Source organism: Martes martes, assembly GCF_963455335.1.
Source record: "Martes martes genome assembly, chromosome: 12".
Lineage (NCBI taxonomy): Eukaryota > Metazoa > Chordata > Mammalia > Carnivora > Mustelidae > Martes > Martes martes.
Window position 1 is genome coordinate 14,231,981 of NC_137900.1, and position 22,596 is coordinate 14,254,576.

Below are 22,596 nucleotides of genomic sequence, written 5' to 3' on the forward strand. Positions count from 1 at the left end.
GCGCCTTTTCTTTTATTCTTAGGTCGTACCAGAATACAAAGTTTCAGAAAATCTAGTGAAATGGGAAATGGGACCACCTTGTTCTTTTCCCCTATGATCTCACCTGCTGATGACCAGCTTAGTAGCGGGACCTGAATTAATGCCCCAACGTCAACCGTTGCTGTGGTCATGCTAACAAAAATGTATTTGAGCAGATTCAAGTCGACTATCTGCTTTAGAGAAGTCGAAACCCATGGTTCTCCCATGACTGAGAATCTTTCCATTACTCCCTTAGATCAGACCAATTATTTTGTGCATACGAGGTGTGTGTAAGGAAATTTATTTAAATTTAAAATATTACAAAATTGAAGTAGAAAGTTTTGCCTGTTTGTGAACATTTTACAGAGAATGAAAAAAAAAAACAACCCAAAATAATCAATACGGAGTAGGTGGATGGTCCATTAGAAGAACGGGCCGAAAACTTGAACGGGCAGTCCAAAGAAAGAATATCCAATAACCAGCATATACGCCTAAAAAAAATCCTCAATTTCATTAGTCATGAAGAATGGTAAATTAAAACTCTAAGGTAATATTACTTCATAACACCAGAGTTGATGAAAGGAACAAAGACAGTGTCGAATACTGAGAAGGCTAAAGAACGACTGGATTCCTCCTTTACTGCTGCTTTGGAACGTACGTTGGCACAACTTTGGGAAACTATGTGGCAGTCCTGACTAACGCTGAATGCATGCATACCCCACGAAACTAGCAAAAGGATCGGAAGATACATGCAAAATACTTGCAGCACATAGTTTGTAGTAGCCAGAAAGTAGAAACATCCAGTATTTGACTAGAAAAAAAATGGATAAAAAAAATCGTGGTATAGTTAGACAACAGGATACCATAGGACAATGAAAATAATGAAAAAGCCATATATATATATATATACACATATATATATATACACGTACACACAAGCAATAATGATATCTGTGATAACATGCTTAGATCTCACAAATAGTACATTGGACAAAACACTCGACACAATGTCCGATTCCTTTAAACACACAATTCTGAAATTTTTAAGCATATAGAAAGTAACAAAGAAGACCATTATAACCGCCTTTGTATCCAACACTTAAGTTTAACAAATGCTACTTATTTCAGAATGCTTTAAAAAAAAAAAGAGAGATGTACGTATGGTGAAAAACCCATACTCTTTGGCTTTCACCTTCCTTTCTCCTTGGGGTTAACCTTTACCCAGAGTCTGTAATCGTCCTTCTCAATCACGCTATTGTAATGTTTCATATGTGAGCATTTCTAAAATATATACTGTTTTGATGTTTAAATCATTTTCTTCAGAGGACACTGCTCTTTTTCATTAACATTATATTTTCAGCATGGATTCAAGTTTATAAATCTAGTTTGTTCCTCTTATATCATTTTTTTGAATAATTTCTCTACTGATAGATAACTGGGTTGTTTTCATTTTTTGGATAATACAAGTGATATTTCAATCTTCCTATGTATACATAACTCCTTATTATATAATTGTATTCTCTCCGTTATGTAACTAGGAAGACACAATATTTTCTACTTTTCTTGGGTATGTGTACTTCACTCTTCATCTTCAATCTTTTTCAAGCTTTTTAAAACAAAACATTCAGTCAGAATACATTTATATCTTTACATCGGGCACTCATAAATATGCCCACATATCACCATAAGCTAAGAGTTCATAAAATAACATTTACTTTATAATATATGGAACACTCTGATAGTTCCCATGATTTTCCTTTTCATTCTAGTCTCTCCTATTTTTTTTTTTTTTTTAAATCTTGGTCAGCCAGTACATAGTAAATCGACTTCATACTCTACTAATGATTTTGACCTAAACATGGAAACACATTGCTACAGATGTGCCTGGATATTCAAAACCCAAAACATTGTCTTGCTGGGACCTGACCTACTGAGAAACATCTTTTTCTTTCCAAAGTCCATCGGGATAGGAAATTCCAATCTCAGGAATTCCAATCATGGTTTACTTTGAGGGGGAGGAAGGGTGATTCCTTTCATTTTTTCTTGCTGAATCCTTAGCAAGATAAACTTATCAAATATTAATCTGTCACATTCTCAGCCTCCCACACTGATGTGTTAAGAAAACAAAGTTCCCTCCACTAGCTCTATACAGCTAACTTTGTCTATTTTTCCTTAAGTGAGGTCCAATAAAGATGCATTCATTTGAACTTCACTATCTGTTTGGCAACCTCATTACCTTGAGCAGGTAAAATGTAAAAAGTGTATATATTTTTTCTGTTGCATGTGATGTTGGGAATAACTGAGTATTAATCATCATCAGCATCACCCCAGTAACTCAGTCTGTGTGTGCACGTGTGATAATTGACCATTGACATATCCAGAGGTAAAGGGAAAACCCATTTAGAACACTATATCTCAAAATGTTTTAACCTGTGAACACATTTTAAATCCCAACTAAAGCAATGTTTCCAGGGACTGTGGACAGCGGGAGTGAGGAAATCTGGATGTGGATAAAGTTTGGGATGAGTGAAATGCTGTTCTTGGTGATTCTGAATATACGTCTTTCTCCATATGAGAAGTAATGCTTCCAACAGAGCCTAACATAAAGGGGTGCGAGGAAATCCCTTAGTAAACCAGATCTTTTGCTGGAGTCTTAGGCATATACTTTTGCTCTGTTAACACATAATGTGTGTGAGAGACACTGTATGTTGTCTCATTGTTTTGCTTCCTCTTCCCTATCAGGCCTACACTCAAGGTGTAGAAATAAATAGGCTGTGAAAATGTAACACATAGTTGTTGCTTTTAACGATCTTTTTTTCTCTTTTCTTCTCTTCCTTTACTTTTTGGTGTCTCTCTCAGTAAAGTAACTGGAGCTGATGACTCATCTTATAAAAGCAGCAAGAGTAATGAGTCATGTCGCCAAGGTTGCAGTATGTGGCATTCCAAATACATAAAACATTTAACTCCTGATTATCCCTCAGCTGTTAATGATAACATATGCTATGCTTTCTTTTATTTCCACAAATCCACTCGATTGTGTGGGTGGGGGAAGTTTCCAACAGATTACTAACATCAATATTCCCATATGATTAGTGACTTTCTTTACTTTTTATATTCGGGAATTTCACTTGCTTTTAGAGTTAGAGCTGAAAGTTAACTTTGAAAAAAAAATTATTTTAAATTTTTGTTCTCAATTCTTCCACAAGGGCCACATTTATTGTTGCTATAAAGGTCAGCCAGTACCTAACAAATCCAGGGAGATAAAGCAATTCCTCTGGACTTATGCAACTGGTAACCACAAAAACAAAACAAAATGAACCTCTTATATGTTCCTCTTATGTTGTTGTATTTTATAAAAGGCACATGGACTTTTTTCTTCGTTTCACAAGAATATCTCTGTGCAGAAATGGTCCAACTCTTCCATTACCAGAGTTAGGACTACAAATATACATAAACAAATTTCATTAATTATCTTTTTCCCTTGGCACCTGACTAAATAAATGTATTATTAGAAAGCTGGTCTGTATCTGTCAAAATGTAACGCAATAATATGAAACAATTAATTAGGTAGTAGCTAATTAATTCATTCAACACATACTTATGGTCGGTGCCGAAGATATAAATTGGCATTTTCTCAAATATTTAGATTAGCTGATCATCCTACGTCAGGATATGTTGACTTCATTGCAATTAGCATTGAAAATTTAAAAAACTGACAATATTAAGAAAGCATTTTCATTGATTTTTGTAAAGCTTACACACACACACACACACACACACACACACACTCACACATATAGTAACATATACATATATAAATTACCTGAAACGTCTATGAGGAAAAGAGGGAAAAGAACAAACCACTAAAATGTCCCATAAACTGAACCGCACACTATGAGAGAGTTTATGCCTCTACCTAGTTCAGTGGAAATACATAAAATTTTGTTAGGTTTTGTGAAGAATAAAACGGAATCACCATTGAGGCTAGCAAAACAAATTTCCTTTCCTTCTGTCAAGTGGGAAATTTCTTAAGGCACCTGTTTTGTAATAGTTTCATTAATCCTTTCACTTTACCGTTCTAGCGCTCTGGCTTATGTTCCACTACTCTAGAAGGTCAAGGATGTATGCATGTCTATCTGTAACACTCATTCTATATAAAGAAATTTCTGTAAATAGGCCTTCTTCGAAGGCCAATACCTTTTTTGAATGTCATAATGGTCATATTTCTAGCATTGATTTTGTTGACAATTTTGGGATGATCTGGAGCTTTATTTCTTTTACATTTCTAGTTTATTTTATACATTTCTACAAGCTATATGCAAGCACAAGAAGTATTTATTTAATTTAATTTAATTTTGTTTTGTTTTATTTTTTTAAGTAGGTTCCATGCCCAGTGCGAAGCCCGATGGAGAGCTTAAACTCACAATCCTGAGATCAAGAACTGAGCTGAGGTAAAGAATTAGATGCTCAATCAACTGAGCCACCCAGATGCTCCAAGAAATCTTGTATTTTAAGGCAGGAAAATGCTGGTAAAATATAGATAAAATGGGGGTGCCTGGGTGGCTCAGTGGGTTAAAGCCTCTGCCTTCGGCTCAGGTCGTGATCCCGGGGTCCTGGGATCGAGCCCCGCATCGAGCCCCGCATCAGGCTCCCTGCTCAGCCAGGAGCCTGCTTCCCCCTCTCTCTCTGCCTGCCTCTCTGCCTACTTGTGATCTGTCAAATAAATAAATAAAGTCTTTTAAAAAATATATAAATAAAAGGTAATCAGCACTGCTTGATGTTAAAATTTACAAAAAATATATTATTTCTCAATTGTCACAAGAATTCTACCGTTTTAGACAGCCTGGATAATATTATCCCTATTTTACAAAAAGTGCAAACAGGCTCAAGGGAAATTAACTATGTCCCCAAGGTCACATAGTAATAAGTGATGGAGCTGGAGATTCAAGCTGAAAGGGTTTCTTGGGTTTATTTTGAAGTTTATACATTTTTCATTTCACAATCTGTTTAAAGAAGGGCGCCAATCATTGGTAACAGGATTGGGGTAGACAGTCCTGTGTTCTTGAAAACCTACTGCATTCTATTTTTTCTGGAAAAAGTAATGCAAACTAAAGAGGAAAGAGAAAAAAAAAATCTGTCCTTCCGTTTTTGTTTTTTTTTTTCCCCTTTGTGCTGTCAGCTAGGAGTTGGTTTAGTGAATAGTTTTGCAAGACTTGTTTCACTTTGTTTCAGAGGAGGCTGAGCCACGCATTTCAAACAAAGGGCAACCAATTACTAACTTCTGGTTGCTAGGTGTGGTCCCCTTTCAAACTCCATAAAATCAGAAGCACAAGGCTTCACTTCTAGTAGGAAACGTTCACAGGCGAATCTCTCTCTAGTGCTTTGGAAGAACTTGGGGGAAAAGGGTAAGTCTTAGTTTTCTTTTTACTTAGTTTTGATTGTTTGGAAAACTTTTTCCATCCTGATGTTACATGTTACTGCTTCTCCAGGGTTTATGGCTGCCTGCATTTCGTTACGTTTTGATAAGTCTTTCTGTAAAATCACATTGGGTATTTATATTTTGGAAACCACAAAATCGTAATGTTTCGTTTTACTTAAGAAATACAGTTTTACAAATACGGACCGTTTGCTTAATACTGGCTTATTGTATTGTTGATGAGTTAGCATGGAAAAGAGTGGAAAGAATGTGTTTTCCTCCCGCGAGTCATACATTTCCAAGAGCTGTGCGAGTCTTACATGGAAATCATGATGGAGGGTGCATACTTATGGGCAGTTAGCACAGAAGAGCAGAAGTGCCAGAGGTGGGTTTCAGGAAACTGTTTCAAAATAGCAGGATTTCTTAATTTTCTTTTTTGGTAAGAATCAAACAGACTCCGACCTCATAGTGATAATCATGCCCTTTGTAATTAACATTTGAAATTACGTTAGGTTTATTCTTGCAGCATAAATAAATAAGAGGATCCGCTTATTAATCATTTCATTTAAAGAGGGTGTGGCCACATTCTTATTCCTGTAGTCTGTGTCACAGACAGGCTTTTCCAGTGCTGCTGTGAAAACCTAAGGGGAAGGGAAATATTTTCTGGGTGGTGTCAGATTAAGTTCTTCCTGTGAATGCCAGTTGGGTCCTCCAAAAATTATTCTGTTTAGTAGCATCTAGATTGTGAATGAGAACTTATGGCCATAAAACTCCCCAGAAAAGCACAAAGCAGATCTAAAGCAGAGTTTGTACTGCTGTTGGATATATTTGCAGAAGTGAGAGAATTTGAATCATAATACAGCCAGCTAGTGTTCATTACAAGTGTTCCTCCAAGACTTTTTCTCTTAGCCCATTTCGAATGTTAAATTAAATGTCCTGATGTCTCACTTTTTAATGCTAGCTTGATTAAGAAAGGTGTGCTTTTGGGGCACCTGGGTGGCTCAGTGGGTTAAAGCCTCTGCCTTCGGCTCAGGTCATGATCCCAGGGTCCTGGGATCGAGCCCCGTATCATCGGGCTCTCTGCTCAGCGGGGAGCCTGCTTCCCTTCCTCTCTCTCTGCCTGCCTCTCTGCCTACTTGTGATCTCTGTCAAATAAATAAAATCTTTGAAAAAAAAAAAAGAAAAAAAAAGTGTGCTTTTTCTTGCCCTGTTTATGTCTAAAATTACACATGGACTTTGAAAAAGTACCATTCTCCTCTGCACCCCGGAATGTTATTTTGGTAGCTGGAAGAGAAGGCACTTTGTAAGATGATTTCAGATGTGGTGAAGGGCTGGTTTCCTGATTCTGAAAGGGCCTCCTCTCCAGAAGTTACGTTACCACCCTGGCCTCAGGCCCAACCACAGGAGGCAGCCAGCCAACACCAGACTGATGTGGACAAAACAGTTCATAATAACATTATTCAGAGTTTCATGCTTCTTAAGTGCCATCTCGATCAGAAGATCTGCAAAGGTTCATTTCTGTGTATGACCTTAGTTTGCTGAGTTGGTTGTTCTTAATCCTCTCTAGACCCTAGAGTTTTATTTGAAATTGGAGCAAAACAGCTAAACCAATGGAACTATTATTTTTCCGTGATTAAACCCAAAGCGGTTTTTAGAGTAAATGAGTTCATTTTTCTTTAAAATGGGATAAGATTTTATCTGAAAGATCAGAACAGATACGATTTATATAATGTCTTGCTTAATTATGCTAATTTTCTCCACCTCCATCCACTTGAGGTGAAATTTAAGGTAGACACTTCAGAGCTCTCAAGCATGTTAGATACTGTTTATTCCAACACGCTTACTTTTACAAATGAAGACCCCTGGAAAAGTTAAATGTTTTCTCGAGGCCATGCAGTCCATTAAAGAGAATCAAAGTAGGGTTCCGCACTCCTCAATTCTTATTTTTATATCCTTTAGTTATGGGGAAACATGCATTAAATGTATAGATATGTTTCCTAAGTAATTAGCACTGGTACACTGCTGATTCATTCAATAACACTTATTACCATAGTGAAATCCAGGGATTGGAGGAACATAGTGAATAGTGGGTTAGCTCTGCTCTCATGGTAATGCTGCTGGGGAATGCAGATGGGTCAATAGAAAGTAATTATCCAGAATGGTAGGGGCTGGCGTAGTAAAGGAAGAAGCCTTGGGAGAATACAGAAGGTCAAACAGCTAGGTGCTGAACCAAGGAAAGATTTCCAGAGGATGTGAGGACATCTATGCTGAGTCCTTTTAGAAGCAACCATTTGGCATAGGAGAGTGAATATGGAGGAAGAAATGGCATTCCAGATAAAGGAAACACCCTGTCCAAAGACCCAGAAGCAAAACATTCATGAGACTACGTTTTGTAAAGTGGTTCTTCATTAATCATGCTGTTGTATAGTCTAATTGCCTTCTCTCACACGGGTAAGTGTGGAAAGGATTTGTGAAATGTACGTTCAAGGGAAAAATGGAGCACAAGTCAAATAATTGAAAAAATAAACACCCGAGGGCTAGGGCGAACCCTGTCCCAGTCTTCATGGTTTCACTGTTAATGAATTTGATTCTCAAGTGTGAGCTATTTAAAAATAACATTGCTGCCACTGTCTTTTGGTCATTAGTTTAAAAGAATATGCAATCAGAAGGCATGGATTTATGTATGACTTAATGCTTGCCACTTCCGTCTAAAACACTGCCAGGAAATCATACCATTTTTCCCAGGTAGAAAATGAGAATAAGGGAGTTGTCCTATGCAAGGATTAGTTGCTGTATAACTGATCATTCTAGATCGTACTAGGAAGGCATGAGAGGCCACAAAACTCAGCTTCTGTCACAGATCTTGGAAGTGGTCTTTCATGAGGCCAACAGAGATAGAAATTGTGATTAACAACAACAAACAAACACTTTTTGTAATCATTATAATCCTCAGAAGAGTTGTAAGAATATTGCACAGAATTACCATATCCTTTATACCCCGATCTCCCAGTTGCTAATGTGCCACATTTGTTTTATCCTCTTCCCCCTTCTACCCTCTCACTGCATTTTTTTCTGGAATGTTTGAGAGAACATGACAGATATGATGTCCCCATGCCTCTAAATGACTTCTGTCTGTATATATTAAAAAATAAGGACACAACAATAGTGCAGTTTTTAAAAAATCAGGAAACTAACTTTGATACAAGCCTTAGTTTCTCAGATTTTGAGTTGGTGCAATTACTAATGTGCCTATTTCTGGAATGCCTTTATCTTCTAGTTTAGCAAGCATGGATCCTGCATGCTACCTAATATATTTTTATGTGTATTTACCCTTTTTAATTCCTTGCTGAATGAGGAAGATCTCTCTTCTGAAACATAAATATAAAAAAACCCCTCATTTCTAGAAAGTTACACATTTATGCACAGATAAATGAGACCGGTTGTCAGTGCACGTTCACAAACACATCATTTATTAGAAGAAACTCTGAAATATTAATTTCCATATAGGTCAACCTATCTGTAAATGATCAATTTCATCTTCAAATTGGATGCTGTTAAGAGCTGAGATAAACTTGGTTTCAGAGCTCATTAATAGCCAGATTAGATATATACATGGAGCCAAGGTATATTAATAAAATAAGCTCTTAATTACCTACTATAAACACTGCAACTAAAAAAAAAAAAACAGAAAAAAGAAAATCTTTTGTGAACTCATAGAATTATCTAGTTTCTTTTTTGAACTGTACAGTTCTATTTTCTAGGTCAAATTATTCTCTGAACAGTAATAGTATCTGATATTTGTATAACATGTAGCAGTCTGTAAAATATCTTTGTATATATTATTTATCTATAGTTAAGCCAAGTGTTACCTTCCAATTATCGAATAGGTTAATGCTGGTTTTTATGCAGAGGGTAATTACTGAAGAGACAGAATAGTTTAGCAATTCAATTTGGCCAGAAATTTTTTTGTTTTTAGGGAATGTGTGCCCTGAGGGGGGGGGGGTGAGAAATAGAGGTGTATGGGGGCAGACTGGAGGAGGGGCAAAGGGAGAGAGAGAGAATCTTTAGCAGGTTCCACACCCAATGTGGAGCCTGATGGGGGCTCCATCCAACCCTGAGATCTCCACAGAAGCAGAAATCAAGAGTTGGAGGCTTAAGCCACCAAGGTGTCCCACTCTCTGCCTTTTTTTTGGTCAAAATACTTCTGTGGTATTTGTAAGGTTATGTTGCAACTGTTAAAGATTTCTACTAATATATGCAGTTGACATTAAGCAATTAACTATTAGCACATGATGAAATCTCTTTCCTTCGGGGCAGTTTCTTATATCTTGCCACTATTCCTGTGTTTTTAAGCTAAGAGCTAGTAGCTATTATTTGCCTGGATTGAGATTCTGTTTTCCTCTCATTGCCTTTCTGAGATCGTCTCTTCAGACTGCTTTTCTTCTCTAGGCCATGATTTTAGACTATCCAAATTATTTCAGACGACAAGATCTAGGAACTCAGAAGATATGTTATGAAGCTGTCTCCTCTGTAGACTCTATTCTGTCATATAAATTATTCAGTCCCCTTATTTTTGTTGTTCTGTGTTATGTAAAGAAATTGATGCATTATGTGAGCATTTTTTAGAAGTGAAAAAATGAAGGAGAGGAAAGTTTTCATAAAAATTATTTTGAAGTTGTGAGATTCATTTTTAAAATTATATTTGACAGTATTCTTAGTCTCTGGTCTCTTTTGAAGTTTTTGTTCTGTTTGGTTTTCTAATTGAAAAGAGTGGAAATACTGGAATGCTTATTTTGCTGATAGGAAAATACTTTTCTAAGTGACCAATCACATCACTCATTTTGAGGCTTCTACTTTATGAAGGGCATAGATGAGATTATAAAAATGGGAATTTCAACTACCAGAAACCTTGCCAGAAATTGCTAGACGTTCTGGATGTGCCAACTAAATAACTGGAAAATGAAACTCCACGTGCCAACAGCAATTGCACCAGATTACGACTGTAATGGGAACTAAATCCTCGTGCAAAATTGTATATCATGACTTTACCTCAGGAAATAACTTCAAATTTATCAGTTGCCGGGGGGATGGGGAGGAGATTACTTTAAATGAATGCACAATATATTGGTTCTTCTCACAGATGACAGAATAGTAATTTGAACAATCCCCTGATAATTAAGTGGAGATAGTTTCTGCCTTAGATATGATTTCCCTCGCGTATTTCATCTCATTACTTGAAACTGAGGTTATTTTTCAGCAGGTGTGGCTGAAATACTTTGTCTGAACATGCTGTTCAGGGATCAGGTTATGAGTCTTACTCCTCATGATTCATTGACCTTCATATCAAGAATTTAAAACTACTGAGATTACCCTTCCAAACTCTTTTCAGATGTATTCATGGTCATAGTCTCCAGAGGGATAAACAAAAGGGTATGGAGAGATACATCGACCTTAAACATGGACTCCTAAAAACACATCCCCAGACAAAAAGGATCACTGGTAGCTTCTTTTGTGGATAAAACAGGGAACACGTTCGGTTTCAAACACGCTTCAGATCTTAAAAATATACATGATTGATTAAATAAAAATGCTGCTGAACCATAACAGCAATTCAAAAAATTTCAAGATAGAGTTTGCCAAAAGGGGGCATCTATGTTGCAGCCTTCACCCTGGTGCTTCCTGTGAGAACAAAGAACCCGTTACAAAATCCGAGTTTTTTTTTTGTGTTGGGTGGAAAAACATGAACTAGTATTTAGGACGGCTCAACTAGGAAGCAATGTGAGTACAGCAATTACTCCAAGTACTGAAATAATCTTATATCAAGGAATGGAAAAGGAAACTGAATTATTTGAGGGAGAAATACCATATTCAGATGGTATTTCTGAATCTTTATCAAACTTCTTTAACATTTTGAGTCTGAATCTGAATTTTGAGACAGACAGCAGACTGCCACAGATGGTTTTTACCTCATAAATGTAAAACTTTATGCTCTTTCTCTAGCCATTACTTTTCTTTAAGCCCTCCCCAATCCTACACAGATTCTCTAAAGGTCTACAAGCAGTCTCCAATCTTTCATCTTGCACATCTCTTAGCCATTCTCTATGATACAGGATAAGTGATCTTTCTGAAATATAAAAGGAATCATGCTGCTGTCTTTTTAGAAATCCATTCATGTTTTCCTAAAGCTTTGGAGATACATTTAGACTTCTTTGATTGGGCTTCTGTCAATATTTCTTGCTTTGGTAGATTTCTTTCCGTGTCCCAAATATGACAACCTCCTCTCTGTTTTGTTCTCTTTAACTTTTCTGTCAGGTTAATCTTGACTCATTTCAAGAGAGGCTCAGATCAGCCAGCACAGCCTCTTAGCTTTTGTCTTTTCGCACAGGAAGCACACACTCGCTGAGACAAGGATGCTGTTTCAATATTTTCTGGACCCTCAGTGCTTGGTGGATGGTCTATAAATTTAGATCCCTGAAGTAAATCACGAACCCTTCTCTTCAGCCTCTATGTTTACTTCTAGAACCATATGACCCCTAAAGGTTAGGACTGAATATGCCAAGAAAGAGCCCAGTGTCTGAGTGGAGGTTATGGGTTTCTGTTCCAGGGTAAGACTCTCCTTGTAAAAAGCTTACATCTAGCATTTTGTTATGCTCCTAAAGTAATCCATAAGTAAGGTCAAAGCTACTCTGCATCTTGTGTAAGTGAGAGAGTAGGGTGATACAGATGTATAGCAAGTTTGTGTTTTGTTATAGCATCTACCTGCTTTCTTTCCAGATACTTCTTTCAAAATGGCCATGGTATCAGAATTCCTCAAACAGGCCTGGTTTATTGAAAATGAAGAGCAGGAATACATTGTAAGTCAAGCGGCCGTAAAATAACGTCGTTAGGGCACCTGGGTGGCTCAGTGGGTTAAAGCCTCTGTCTTCAGCTCAGGTCATGATCCCAGAGTCCTGGGTTCGAGCCCCGCATCGGGCTCTCTGCTCAGCTGGGAGCCTGCTTCCCTTCCCCTCTCTCTGCCTGCCTCTCTGAGTACTTCTGATCTCTGTCTGTCAGATAAATAAATAAAATCTTTAAAAAAAAATAACGTTGTTAAAGATCGGAATAGACACTAATGAGAGTGAGTGGACATGACTCCATTTCTCTCTCATCCACAGAAAACTGTGAAAGGATCCAAAGGCGGTCCTGGGTCAGCAGTGAGCCCCTATCCTAGCTTCAATCCATCTTCGGATGTTGCTGCCTTGCATAACGCGATAACAGTTAAAGGTAAGTATGTCTTCCCCAAACAGTCCCCTCCTGGACATTTCACAATGGCCATTTGAATGGCTATCAAAAAAGGGACATATGCGGTGGAAAAATTATGTTTCATTTTGAAGATAAAAAAGATTTCTTTGTCAAACAAAGATATATTTCTTTTCTCAGCACTTAGGAAATTTTTGTCAAATCAGTAGAATCTCTGTTACAACGACTGACATTTTTACCAGCTCACTGCTAGCAGAAACTCAATGCGGAAATCAACAACTCTGCTCACATTTAGGGTTTCAATTGGGATCAAACAGTGCCACACAGAGGGCCAGGAACAATTTCCTCTTTCTTTCTCCTTCAAATGGCTGGAGTGCCATCTGAAATGCTTCCTTTAATACTGCCTCTATGTCCTAGGCTTCTGTCACTTGTGTTTCTTAGTTTTCTAGAACTTCATTTGGACCATCTTAGTAATTAATTATTTTATGTCAGTTATGGATGATGATGAAAATTGGTTTTAAAGCTTCATGGCCTTTTATTTCCAGGTGTGGATGAAGCAACCATCATTGACATTCTAACTAAGAGGAACAATGCACAGCGTCAGCAGATCAAAGCAGCGTATCTCCAGGAAAAAGGAAAGGTAGGTTGGAGTGGGAAACTTAGATATTCAATTTCAATTACATTTATGTCTAAGCATGAATTTTGAAGCAAGTTTTTTCGGTCTCTAACACTGTGTTCCCTTTACAACTAAGACTAGGATTACAGAATTTATCCACTTGATTGTAATCAATACTAGAAAATTTCTGGTTTCAGACATTAGCTGTCTTGGTTCTTTGTAGATGACTTCTCTAATGGAAACCAGTCTTTAATTTGAATATAACAAATATCGAGAGTACTGTTGGCAATAAGGACTATGTTCGGACTGACATGTGTTTTTTGCTGAAACTTAAAACAGCAATTTCATGTCTAAATGTATATCCATATAATTCTACTTTAAAAGTAAGCTTTGTATTTTTTATACCAAAAATGGGTCATTTTTTTTTAAGGAGTGCAGTTAGAAAATGATCTAAAGCCAATGTCTAATGTGAGCTTATTTGAGCAGTGCAAACTCCAAAGTATGGAAAATCACTAATGCATTATTTTTAAGGCATTCTTACTTCTGTTTCTATCCATACACAAACCCCTATGTTTTGAGCTTTGTGATTTCCTCCGCCTGTAAAAGATCAAGGGAAACCTTTAAAAAAAATCCTTTTGAAGTTAACAATGAAGGCAGTACATTGCATTGTAATCACTCTACATCTAAAAAAAATGAAGGTAACATTCTAAGTACCATATTTTGTATCTGAATGAAAGGCCCTCTTAAAGATGGCTGATCTTAGAAATCCTTATCCTAAAGGTTAGGTAACCCTACATTGCTATATCACCCAGCATGTCCCTTATTAGAAGCCCTGACTCTGATCTTTTCGTTTTAGCCCCTGGATGAAGCTCTGAAGAAAGCCCTTTCTGGTCACCTGGAGGAAGTTGTTTTGGCGCTATTAAAAACTCCAGCCCAGTTTGATGCTGATGAACTTCGTGCTGCCATGAAGGTAAATAACCTGGTTGAAGCAAAATTCCTTTCCTCGGCAGAATGGATAGGTCAAGTCTCCTTCTATGTCTTGTTATATCCTTATACGTAGTGCTGGCGTGCCAGTCAGCAGGAATAAAATAAGTGAGTAGAATGAATGACACGTTGATGTCGGCAGCTGCATGAATTTCATTCTCCTCGTGCTGTCGGTCACTGTACGGATCCTATACATCCCTTTTTGTATCTTTGTGCCAAGTAATGGCTTTAAACCCATTTTGTTTTTAGAGCAATGTAAGAGAGTTTTTTGTGAGTGTTAAATATTATGGATTTTTACTAAATACTGTGGGAAATTTACTAAATGCTAGGTTCAAATGAATTCTGGGACCAAAACCTAGCAGCCGCTTTTGAACAAAGTTTTTCTTGCATTTCTTTTTAAATTCAGGGCCTTGGAACTGATGAAGACACTCTGGATGAAATTTTGGTATCAAGAACTAACAAAGAGATCAGAGAAATTAACAGAGTCTATAGAGAAGGTACATTTCAATGCCCAACAGTCCAAGTTACCTCAGTTGGAAACTGAATCTGATAACGCATTTCTTAAAATTGAATGTGGATGTTAATGATGGGGCTTTGGTGATTCTGCAGTGTATAATATTTCTTCATTATTGGGCACGGGTCTGGCACAGGCACACTGTTACCGGACAGCATGCAAGTTGCTAGGGTGCCGATTTATCTCTAGTTTACTGCAAAATACGGTCTTCTCATTTCTCAGAACTGAAGAGAGATCTGGCTAAAGATATCACCTCAGACACATCCGGAGATTATCGGAATGCTCTGCTTTCTCTGGCTAAGGTATACCTCCTCTGGGTCAGGACATACCTCTTCCTTTATGAAGAGTAAAATGAGATTCTCTCTCCCTCGAAATAAACACTTGAGTCTCTTTTTCTCAAAAAATATTATTTATCTGATTTTAAGGGGATTAAGCAAGTCATGTGATTACATGCTAGAAAACAACTTACCAGAGAATGGGATTTTTTTCAGGGTGACCGATCTGAGGATTTTGGCTTGAATGACGACTTGGCTGATACAGATGCTAGGGTAAGCAAGTGCTTGCAAATACTCCTGGAGTCAACTTTCCTATGTCGGATGGGTCCTGAGTTAGCTGGGGTTACCACTTGATGCCTCTACGTGAAAGCAAATCTGAGGTCCTCTGTAGACCGATGGCCCCTAGCGTTTATCCCTTGAATGATGCACACCCTTCCTGTGCTCGGAGAGCTCAAGAGAGAAAAACGTGGTCTTTATGTTTTTAAAAGATTTCATTGTCCACAAAGTGGGCAGTGATGGAAAGAAAAGAATGAGAATTTGATTTGTCATTCGTAAGAATCATTTTGTTGAGAAAATTCTGAATTTTTATCTTACCATGTATAAGAAAGGTAAGAATAATTTTTTAAGTTAAGTGGAAAGAGTAGGCAAGCACATCGAACATTCTTTTAATAGTGAACAATGGACTGGTTTATAGACGTTCAGTGTATATTGTAAAGACTTTATAGTAAAGATACTATAATTATAAAAATTGTAATAATGTATTTATATACTTTCAAGCATACTGACGCACATAGATTTGGTGAGGTTGTTGGTTATTTATACACCAATCCGTTGGCAATATTAGATAAATTGTGCCATTTTAGGGCCCGGATTTTCTGTTAAAGGTTAAAAAAAAAAGAAGCAAACAAACAAAATACCCAACTATTACTTGCATATGCTTTCCTCTTGGGATAGTACTGTATCTATAAATTCCTCACAATGAGTCAGTAGGATAGAAACTCATGTGTCCATATCCCTTCACAGTGCCAGTACACTACCTTTCACATAAAAGGCATTCATTAACTTTCTGTTGAATAAATGCATACATTCCAGATGTTTGCTTAAAAAGTCCAAAATACCTTATGTCCATCAGAAGTTGGGCCATTTTAATAGATATTTTGTAAGCATATTAAAAAAAAAAGTCAGTATTTGAATAATTGCCCATAATAAAAACAATGATTCGTATTTGCCTGTGACATTTCTGAATTTGCTTTCCATCTTAAGACTATCAGGGCTGCTAGATGTATATTTATGGAAGCTGCATGGATTAGTGTGGCCCGGGAGGATGACGGCAATTAACATTTCAAAGTTAACAGAGCATGCTTGTGATAATAAGGCGAGGATTATCTTTTCCAATTACAAAAGAGGGAAGTCTGCAGTTTCATAAGGTTAAATTATTTATCTAAGAGTATAGAGCAACTAAGTTGCAGAGTCAGAATCTGAATCCAGAAATTTTAATATCAAAATTCAAGATCTAGGTTATGTTTGTATTACTGATGTATTAGTTACTTTGAACAATTAAGAGTAAAAAAAAAATTTTTTAGAGGGTCCCATGGAGTTGTCTTGATACAAAGCATCATCTGAAAGCAAGTTAATACAGCAAATACTTATTCTGCAAAAATATGTTCAGTCTCTACTGTTTGCAGGGTTACCTTGAGACATACTGTGGAAGATACTTGAAAACAAACTAAGGTCCCTATCTTTAAGGAACCTGCATTCTTAGCATTGCCCACTGTCATTGAACTAGACACACATGAAGCAGCTGCCTAGAAAATCTTTGAAGAGATCTAACATTCCTGTGCAGATATCAAGTCAGCAGACAGTCAGATGTTTATGTTTGTGTTTCTTTTTTCTTTTTTAAGATTTCATTTATTTATTTATTTGAGAGAGAAAGAAAGCACAAGCACAGGGAGTGGCAGAGGGGGAGAGAGAAGCAGCCCATGGGCTGGGAGCTGGATGAGCAGGGAGTCCTATGAGCCAGGGGATCGATGGAGGGCTCGATCGATCCCAGGACCCTAGATTCATGACCTGAGCCAAAGGCAGACGCTCAAGCGACTGAGCCACTCAGGTGCCCCTATGTTTGTATTTCTTGATAGGCTTTATATGAAGCAGGAGAAAGGAGAAAAGGGACAGATGTGAATGTGTTCATTACCATCCTTACCACCAGAACCTATCCCCACCTTCGCCAAGGTAAGAAAAAAAAAAATTCCTGAAAACTGTTTATAGTAGATGCAGTTTTTTTGAGGGCAAATAAAAGAAAGGAGAGAGAGAAGCCTTCATCAGTGTCACTCATACCAAGTGGATGTAGTGCTCCTGACCCTTTACTGCTATTTGTGCATTTGTCCAACTTTGTATAGCTGCCATTTTATAAGAGTTGAAACACGCTTTGTGACTTCGGCAGGCAGAACACTATTTAATTATCCTGGCTATTTCTGCTCCCTCCAAATATTTGAATAGGTGTGACAAATATACACATACAACAGAATGAAACTGCAATGAAGAAAAACATTAAACTCAGGTCTAAGTGAAAAAAATAATAATAAATGAAAGCACAGAGATGCTCCCAAATCAAAAAGCAACAAGAGTTCTGTCTCTCAAGCACTAGATTTGGCTCTGAACCTTTTGGAAGCCAAGGCAAAGGCGGATGTCCTAGTGATTACTTGAAGTTCATTATCTTATAATAGCACACTGATTTTTAAGGATAAAAATAAGAGACATTTCCTGCACAGATCGTTATATAAGGGAAGATCCATTTGGTATGGCATTTAGCTCTGAAGTAGTGTGTGTCATGGTTGTCAGTCACATGCCAGTTCTAATAAATGTCAGCACTTGCAAAAACTTCCCCAAAATATACAGGAGCACCTAAAATGGCCACATGAGTTACATTCCTAGGAGAGATGAAGTATCCAAAATATGCCCAGTTGAATGATTAGCTTTACAATGCGTATTTTGAAATTCAGTCATCCAGAGGAATGCTTTGCGTCAGTTACCCCGATTTTGCTAGTTTGCTAAAGAACAGGATGCTTTGTACCTCTCTTAGTTTAAATGTAATATTCAGTGTTCCAGAAGTACCGCAAGTACAGTAAGCACGACATGAACAAAGTCCTGGACCTGGAGATGAAAGGCGACATTGAGAAATGCCTCACCGCTATCGGTATGTAGTCATGGAGGGGGAAGGCTTTTCTGACTTGAAACGGTCAATGCCGTCCCACAATTAACAACAACAAAAACAACGGGTGCCTGGGTGGCTCAGCTGGTTAAGCTTCTGACTCTTCATCTCACCCCAGGTCTTGGTCTCAGGGTCATGAGTGCAAGCCCCAGGTTGGGCTCTATGCTGGGCGTGGAGCCTCCTTAAAAATAAATGAGTACATAAATAAAATAAAATTAAAAATTAGAAAAAGCAAAAAACTAAGATATAATGAACTTGTGTTTTATGTAGAGGGAATGTGGAAGATAACGACTATAAGTATTAAGCTAAAGGTAGATAATGGCCTTCTTAATAATTACATTAAAATGTTATATTAAAGTAATGTTTAATATACTTGAATGTGTAATGTAATATTTATAATATTATAATAAAATAATAATTTTTCAAAAAGGTGGACAAGTGGGAAATACTTTCTGAGCATTTACTTACGGCAAGTGATCTACCAGGCTGGGCACGGCTCGGGGAAAAGTTGGAATGGTCATTAAGAACATGGGGTTTGGAAATAAATAAATGCAGATTCAAATCCTGGTCTGTCACTTGCTGCTTGGGTCATCTTGGACAAATCAGAGGGATTAGCTCAGTAGGTCTTCAGAATAAAAAGGCTTTACAGGTGTCCCACGCTCTTTCGATGACCTGGAAACCTATGCTCTAAAGCAGTGCTTCTCAAACAGGAAAGTGCACATGAATCTCCTGGAAATCTTGTGAAAACGCAGATTCTAGTTTAGCAGGTCCCCAGTGGGGCCTTCAGAGTCTGCATTTCTAACAAGCTCCCAGTTTGTATCAGTATGTTTGGTCCATGGATCATACTTTGAGTAACAAGCCAGAGAATATTACTCATGGCTGCCTGTTCGTGTTTTAGCTGGCAGTTGCCTTACGTTGTGAAGGCAAGTCCTATTTCACTTTTAATAAAAATTCTTGTTATGACATGAAGAAAGTATTTACTGTCTGCCCACATGACTTTTAACACCTGCCGGTTTCCCCATTTCCAAGGGAAGTTGCCGTTGAGTGGATTTTAAGATAGAGGAGATAGTGATGTTGTTAGGGAAAAGATTCCTAAAGACCACCATCAGGAGAAAGCTTTTTATAGGCCCAATAGCCCCTATTAAGTGGGGGATGAGGAACTTCGAGAAGTAGAGAATGGAACCTGGCTGGTAAAACTTTCACACGCGTCTTTCTTCTCGTGGGGTGACTGTGTCCACTAAAGTGTGCTTGTCTTGCAGTGAAGTGTGCCACAAGCAAACCGATGTTCTTCGCCGAGAAGCTTCATCAGGCCATGAAGGTATAACATTCTATTTTTATGCTTCGCTGAGGGGTGAAATTATTGTTTGTGGAGAGAAAAACAGAAAACTTTGTATTGTTTGTAAACCACACGTATTTTCATATCTTCCCATTAAAAAGAATCATTGTTCCATGGAATGCAAGAGGCAATACACATAGTTATTGGAATAAAATTCTGTCAGATTTGTTGTATTTTTTTTACAGCTAAGGTAATCAGGTGAGCCTGTCAATAATTTGTGGTTTTCTCAGTGTTTGCATAAAACCTGAGTCAGCAGAGAAAGTTCTGTACCTTTTCTTTGATTGCATGATTTTAGTAACCTACTTCCGCTAAGGTTGTGGGTTTTATAATTTCCTCCTTTCTAAGTTTCACTTGCCTCTTTTATTATCCTGTCATCCATGCCCTAGATTCATATTTCATTCTAAGATTTTAAAATGTCATTTTAATACAGAAGCGGAAGGTGTTATTGAGATAGATTTGCAATCCCACTTCAGCCACTTTACACTTGAACTTTATTCTCTAGCATGCATCAGGGTGCTGCCTGTATGCAGGTATTGTGAAAAGTTATTAGGTTGTCTTTTTTTTCCTTTGCAACTCCAAAAGAAGGAGGTATCAAGAGAAAAAGTCGGGGGGAGGGAGAGAGAGCAAACCATTCAATTAATGGGAAGAATCCTTCTGAAATGATAACATGATAGGCATGGTGCCCCCATGTGGTAGGCAGTGGAGTCCCAGACCTGCTGTCTAGGCAGGTAATTATCTAGGTGGGTAAGGACGAACACCTAGTATGACAGAAGAGCAGGCGGAATCAATGTAGACTTGCTGTCTGCTAAACGAAGACCTGATATTTGAATAGGAATTAGCCAGATGAGAGCAGGGGTGGATGAGCTGGAGGGATCCAGTTGGTCCAGGGGAGGGGTTAGCATGACTCTTTCAAGATAATGAATGTAATGAGAACGTTGGTGCGGAGTGGAAGAGGGTGTGGAATTAGGCAGGCATTATAAATCCAGATAAAATCATTCCTTTTCAGCCTAAAACCAGTCAAAGACCATGGAGGGTTTTAAACAGATGGATTCAATGGTCAGATTTGCAATTTAGGAGGTTCACAATTTTTGTAATTTTTGAATAGTTTAGACCAAGGAAAACCTGGATGATGGAAGACAGTGAGGAGGTTGTAAAAGTTCTTACATACAGCTGATGTGGCAGTTGGTTTCCTGTTATTTTATTTCCACATGTGTCGTGTGTGTCGTGTGTGTGTGTGTGTGTGTGTGTGTTTTAATGAATGAACAAAAGAGCTTCACATTCAAACCTGCCCCTGCTTCATTAAGAGTATGCTCTGAATATGACATATACCATCGCTTGCTTTTAAACAGGGTTCTGGAACTCGTCATAAGACCTTGATCAGAATCATGGTTTCCCGTTCTGAAATCGACATGAATGATATCAAAGCGTGCTACCAGAAGCTGTATGGCATCTCTCTCTGCCAAGCCATCCTGGTAGGTTGTGATTTTCATAATGCTGCCTCCCCAAATGGCAGTCCTTTTTGCACCTTCTCCAAAGAGAAAAATCTGACGTATCTGTAGATTTTATATGTAAGATTAATTTGTTATATTAGGATACATAATTTATAAGTAAATTGAACTTTGATTGGACCAGTGAAAAACTACACAGATTTTTCAGTAGCCATGGAAATACTTAGTTTCCCATATATAAATTTAGCAACCAAAATATTTTAGTAGGGAGATATAGTGACTTATTTTGCAATGAATATCGATCAAAGATTAGAAATTTAATTTTCTAAGTTTTCCTTAACTTTGTTACATGTAATGTGTTAAGACATGCATGTTTAAATTTTCATTATGATGTTAAAAAAAAAAGAAAGACAAGTCAAGGTTTTTAAACTTATTAAAAGATTGAAAGATGACTATTTCAAGTTAAGTTGTCACTTACACTGGATAACTAAATCTACCAAGGAAAGGTGAGAAAATCACAGACTTATCACTTTCTCCCCAGTGAGTGAGTCAGATAGCCTTCACTATGATATGAAATTATGCTGTGTTAAGCTCACTCAATTCTGTGTGATATTTCACACCTGGAAAATAATGGCTCTAATATACAACATATCAACATAATCTGAATCTTGAAAGCTATTGCTTTTTATATAATAATTGATTAACAAATATCAGTTATCTGCTATATTAATTGTATTACTTAAATGATATTATAAAAGATCCTGGAGTTTGCGTATTGTGATATATGTTCTATACCTGTTAATCTATAAAAACATAATTCTTCTATAATTAAAAATACCTTAATTTGATTACGGTTTCAGGTGGTATTAAGTATACTCTATTTCTTAACCAACAGGATGAAACCAAGGGAGATTACGAAAAAATCCTGGTGGCTCTCTGTGGAGACTAACATTCCTTTGATGATCGCAAGCTTCTTGATCAGAAGACTTTTAATCCTATCTTTTCATTCCATATCATAGACTTAAATAGGAAAGTTTTCTCAGCGGGATTACAGTCTAGCTAAATGCTTTCTGAAAAATATAGCCTATAAATCATTTTTATATCACAACTCCATATAATAGAAGTTTTTTTTTTTTTTTAAAACCTATATTTATCCCAAGCTATAAAAACCTCATAAACAGGTTGTTCTAGTAACATTACCTGAGAAAGATGTTTGTGAAGTAGAAAATAAAATGATTTTGCAGGACAATTGTGAATCATTGGTTCTTTATGTGTGTGTGTATTTGTGTGTGTGTGTATTTGTGTGTGTGTGTGTGTAAGGCAGTTGTTTAACTTTGTATCAAGGAAAGGAGCTTAAATCCTAAATTACAATGATTTAATGAAATAGATTTTGCATACTAAAATTACTAAGAAATTTAAAAATATTCACAGAGTTGGAAAATGAACTCCTTACATTTTATCATCTGGATGCACATAATTGAGAGCATGCCTGTGTAATAATGGATTTATGGCATCGGCATTTTAACAATCGAACATTCTGCT

General features: G+C 37.2%; 1 protein-coding gene across 1 annotated transcript; it reads left to right on the top strand.

Annotated features, from left to right (window-relative positions):
* The first annotated feature begins 5,200 nt into the window (after window positions 1-5,200).
* ANXA1 (annexin A1) lies at window positions 5,201-22,308 on the top strand. The gene is made up of 13 exons (XM_080820652.1): window positions 5,201-5,423; window positions 12,209-12,288; window positions 12,589-12,697; window positions 13,219-13,313; window positions 14,146-14,259; window positions 14,680-14,770; window positions 15,010-15,089; window positions 15,279-15,335; window positions 17,198-17,291; window positions 18,160-18,255; window positions 19,530-19,588; window positions 20,956-21,078; window positions 21,950-22,308. The coding sequence occupies exons 2-13, from the start codon at window positions 12,223-12,225 to the stop codon at window positions 22,001-22,003; spliced, it is 1,038 nt and encodes a 345-aa protein (XP_080676778.1). The 5' UTR covers window positions 5,201-5,423; window positions 12,209-12,222; the 3' UTR covers window positions 22,004-22,308.
* Window positions 22,309-22,596: the final 288 nt, after the last annotated feature.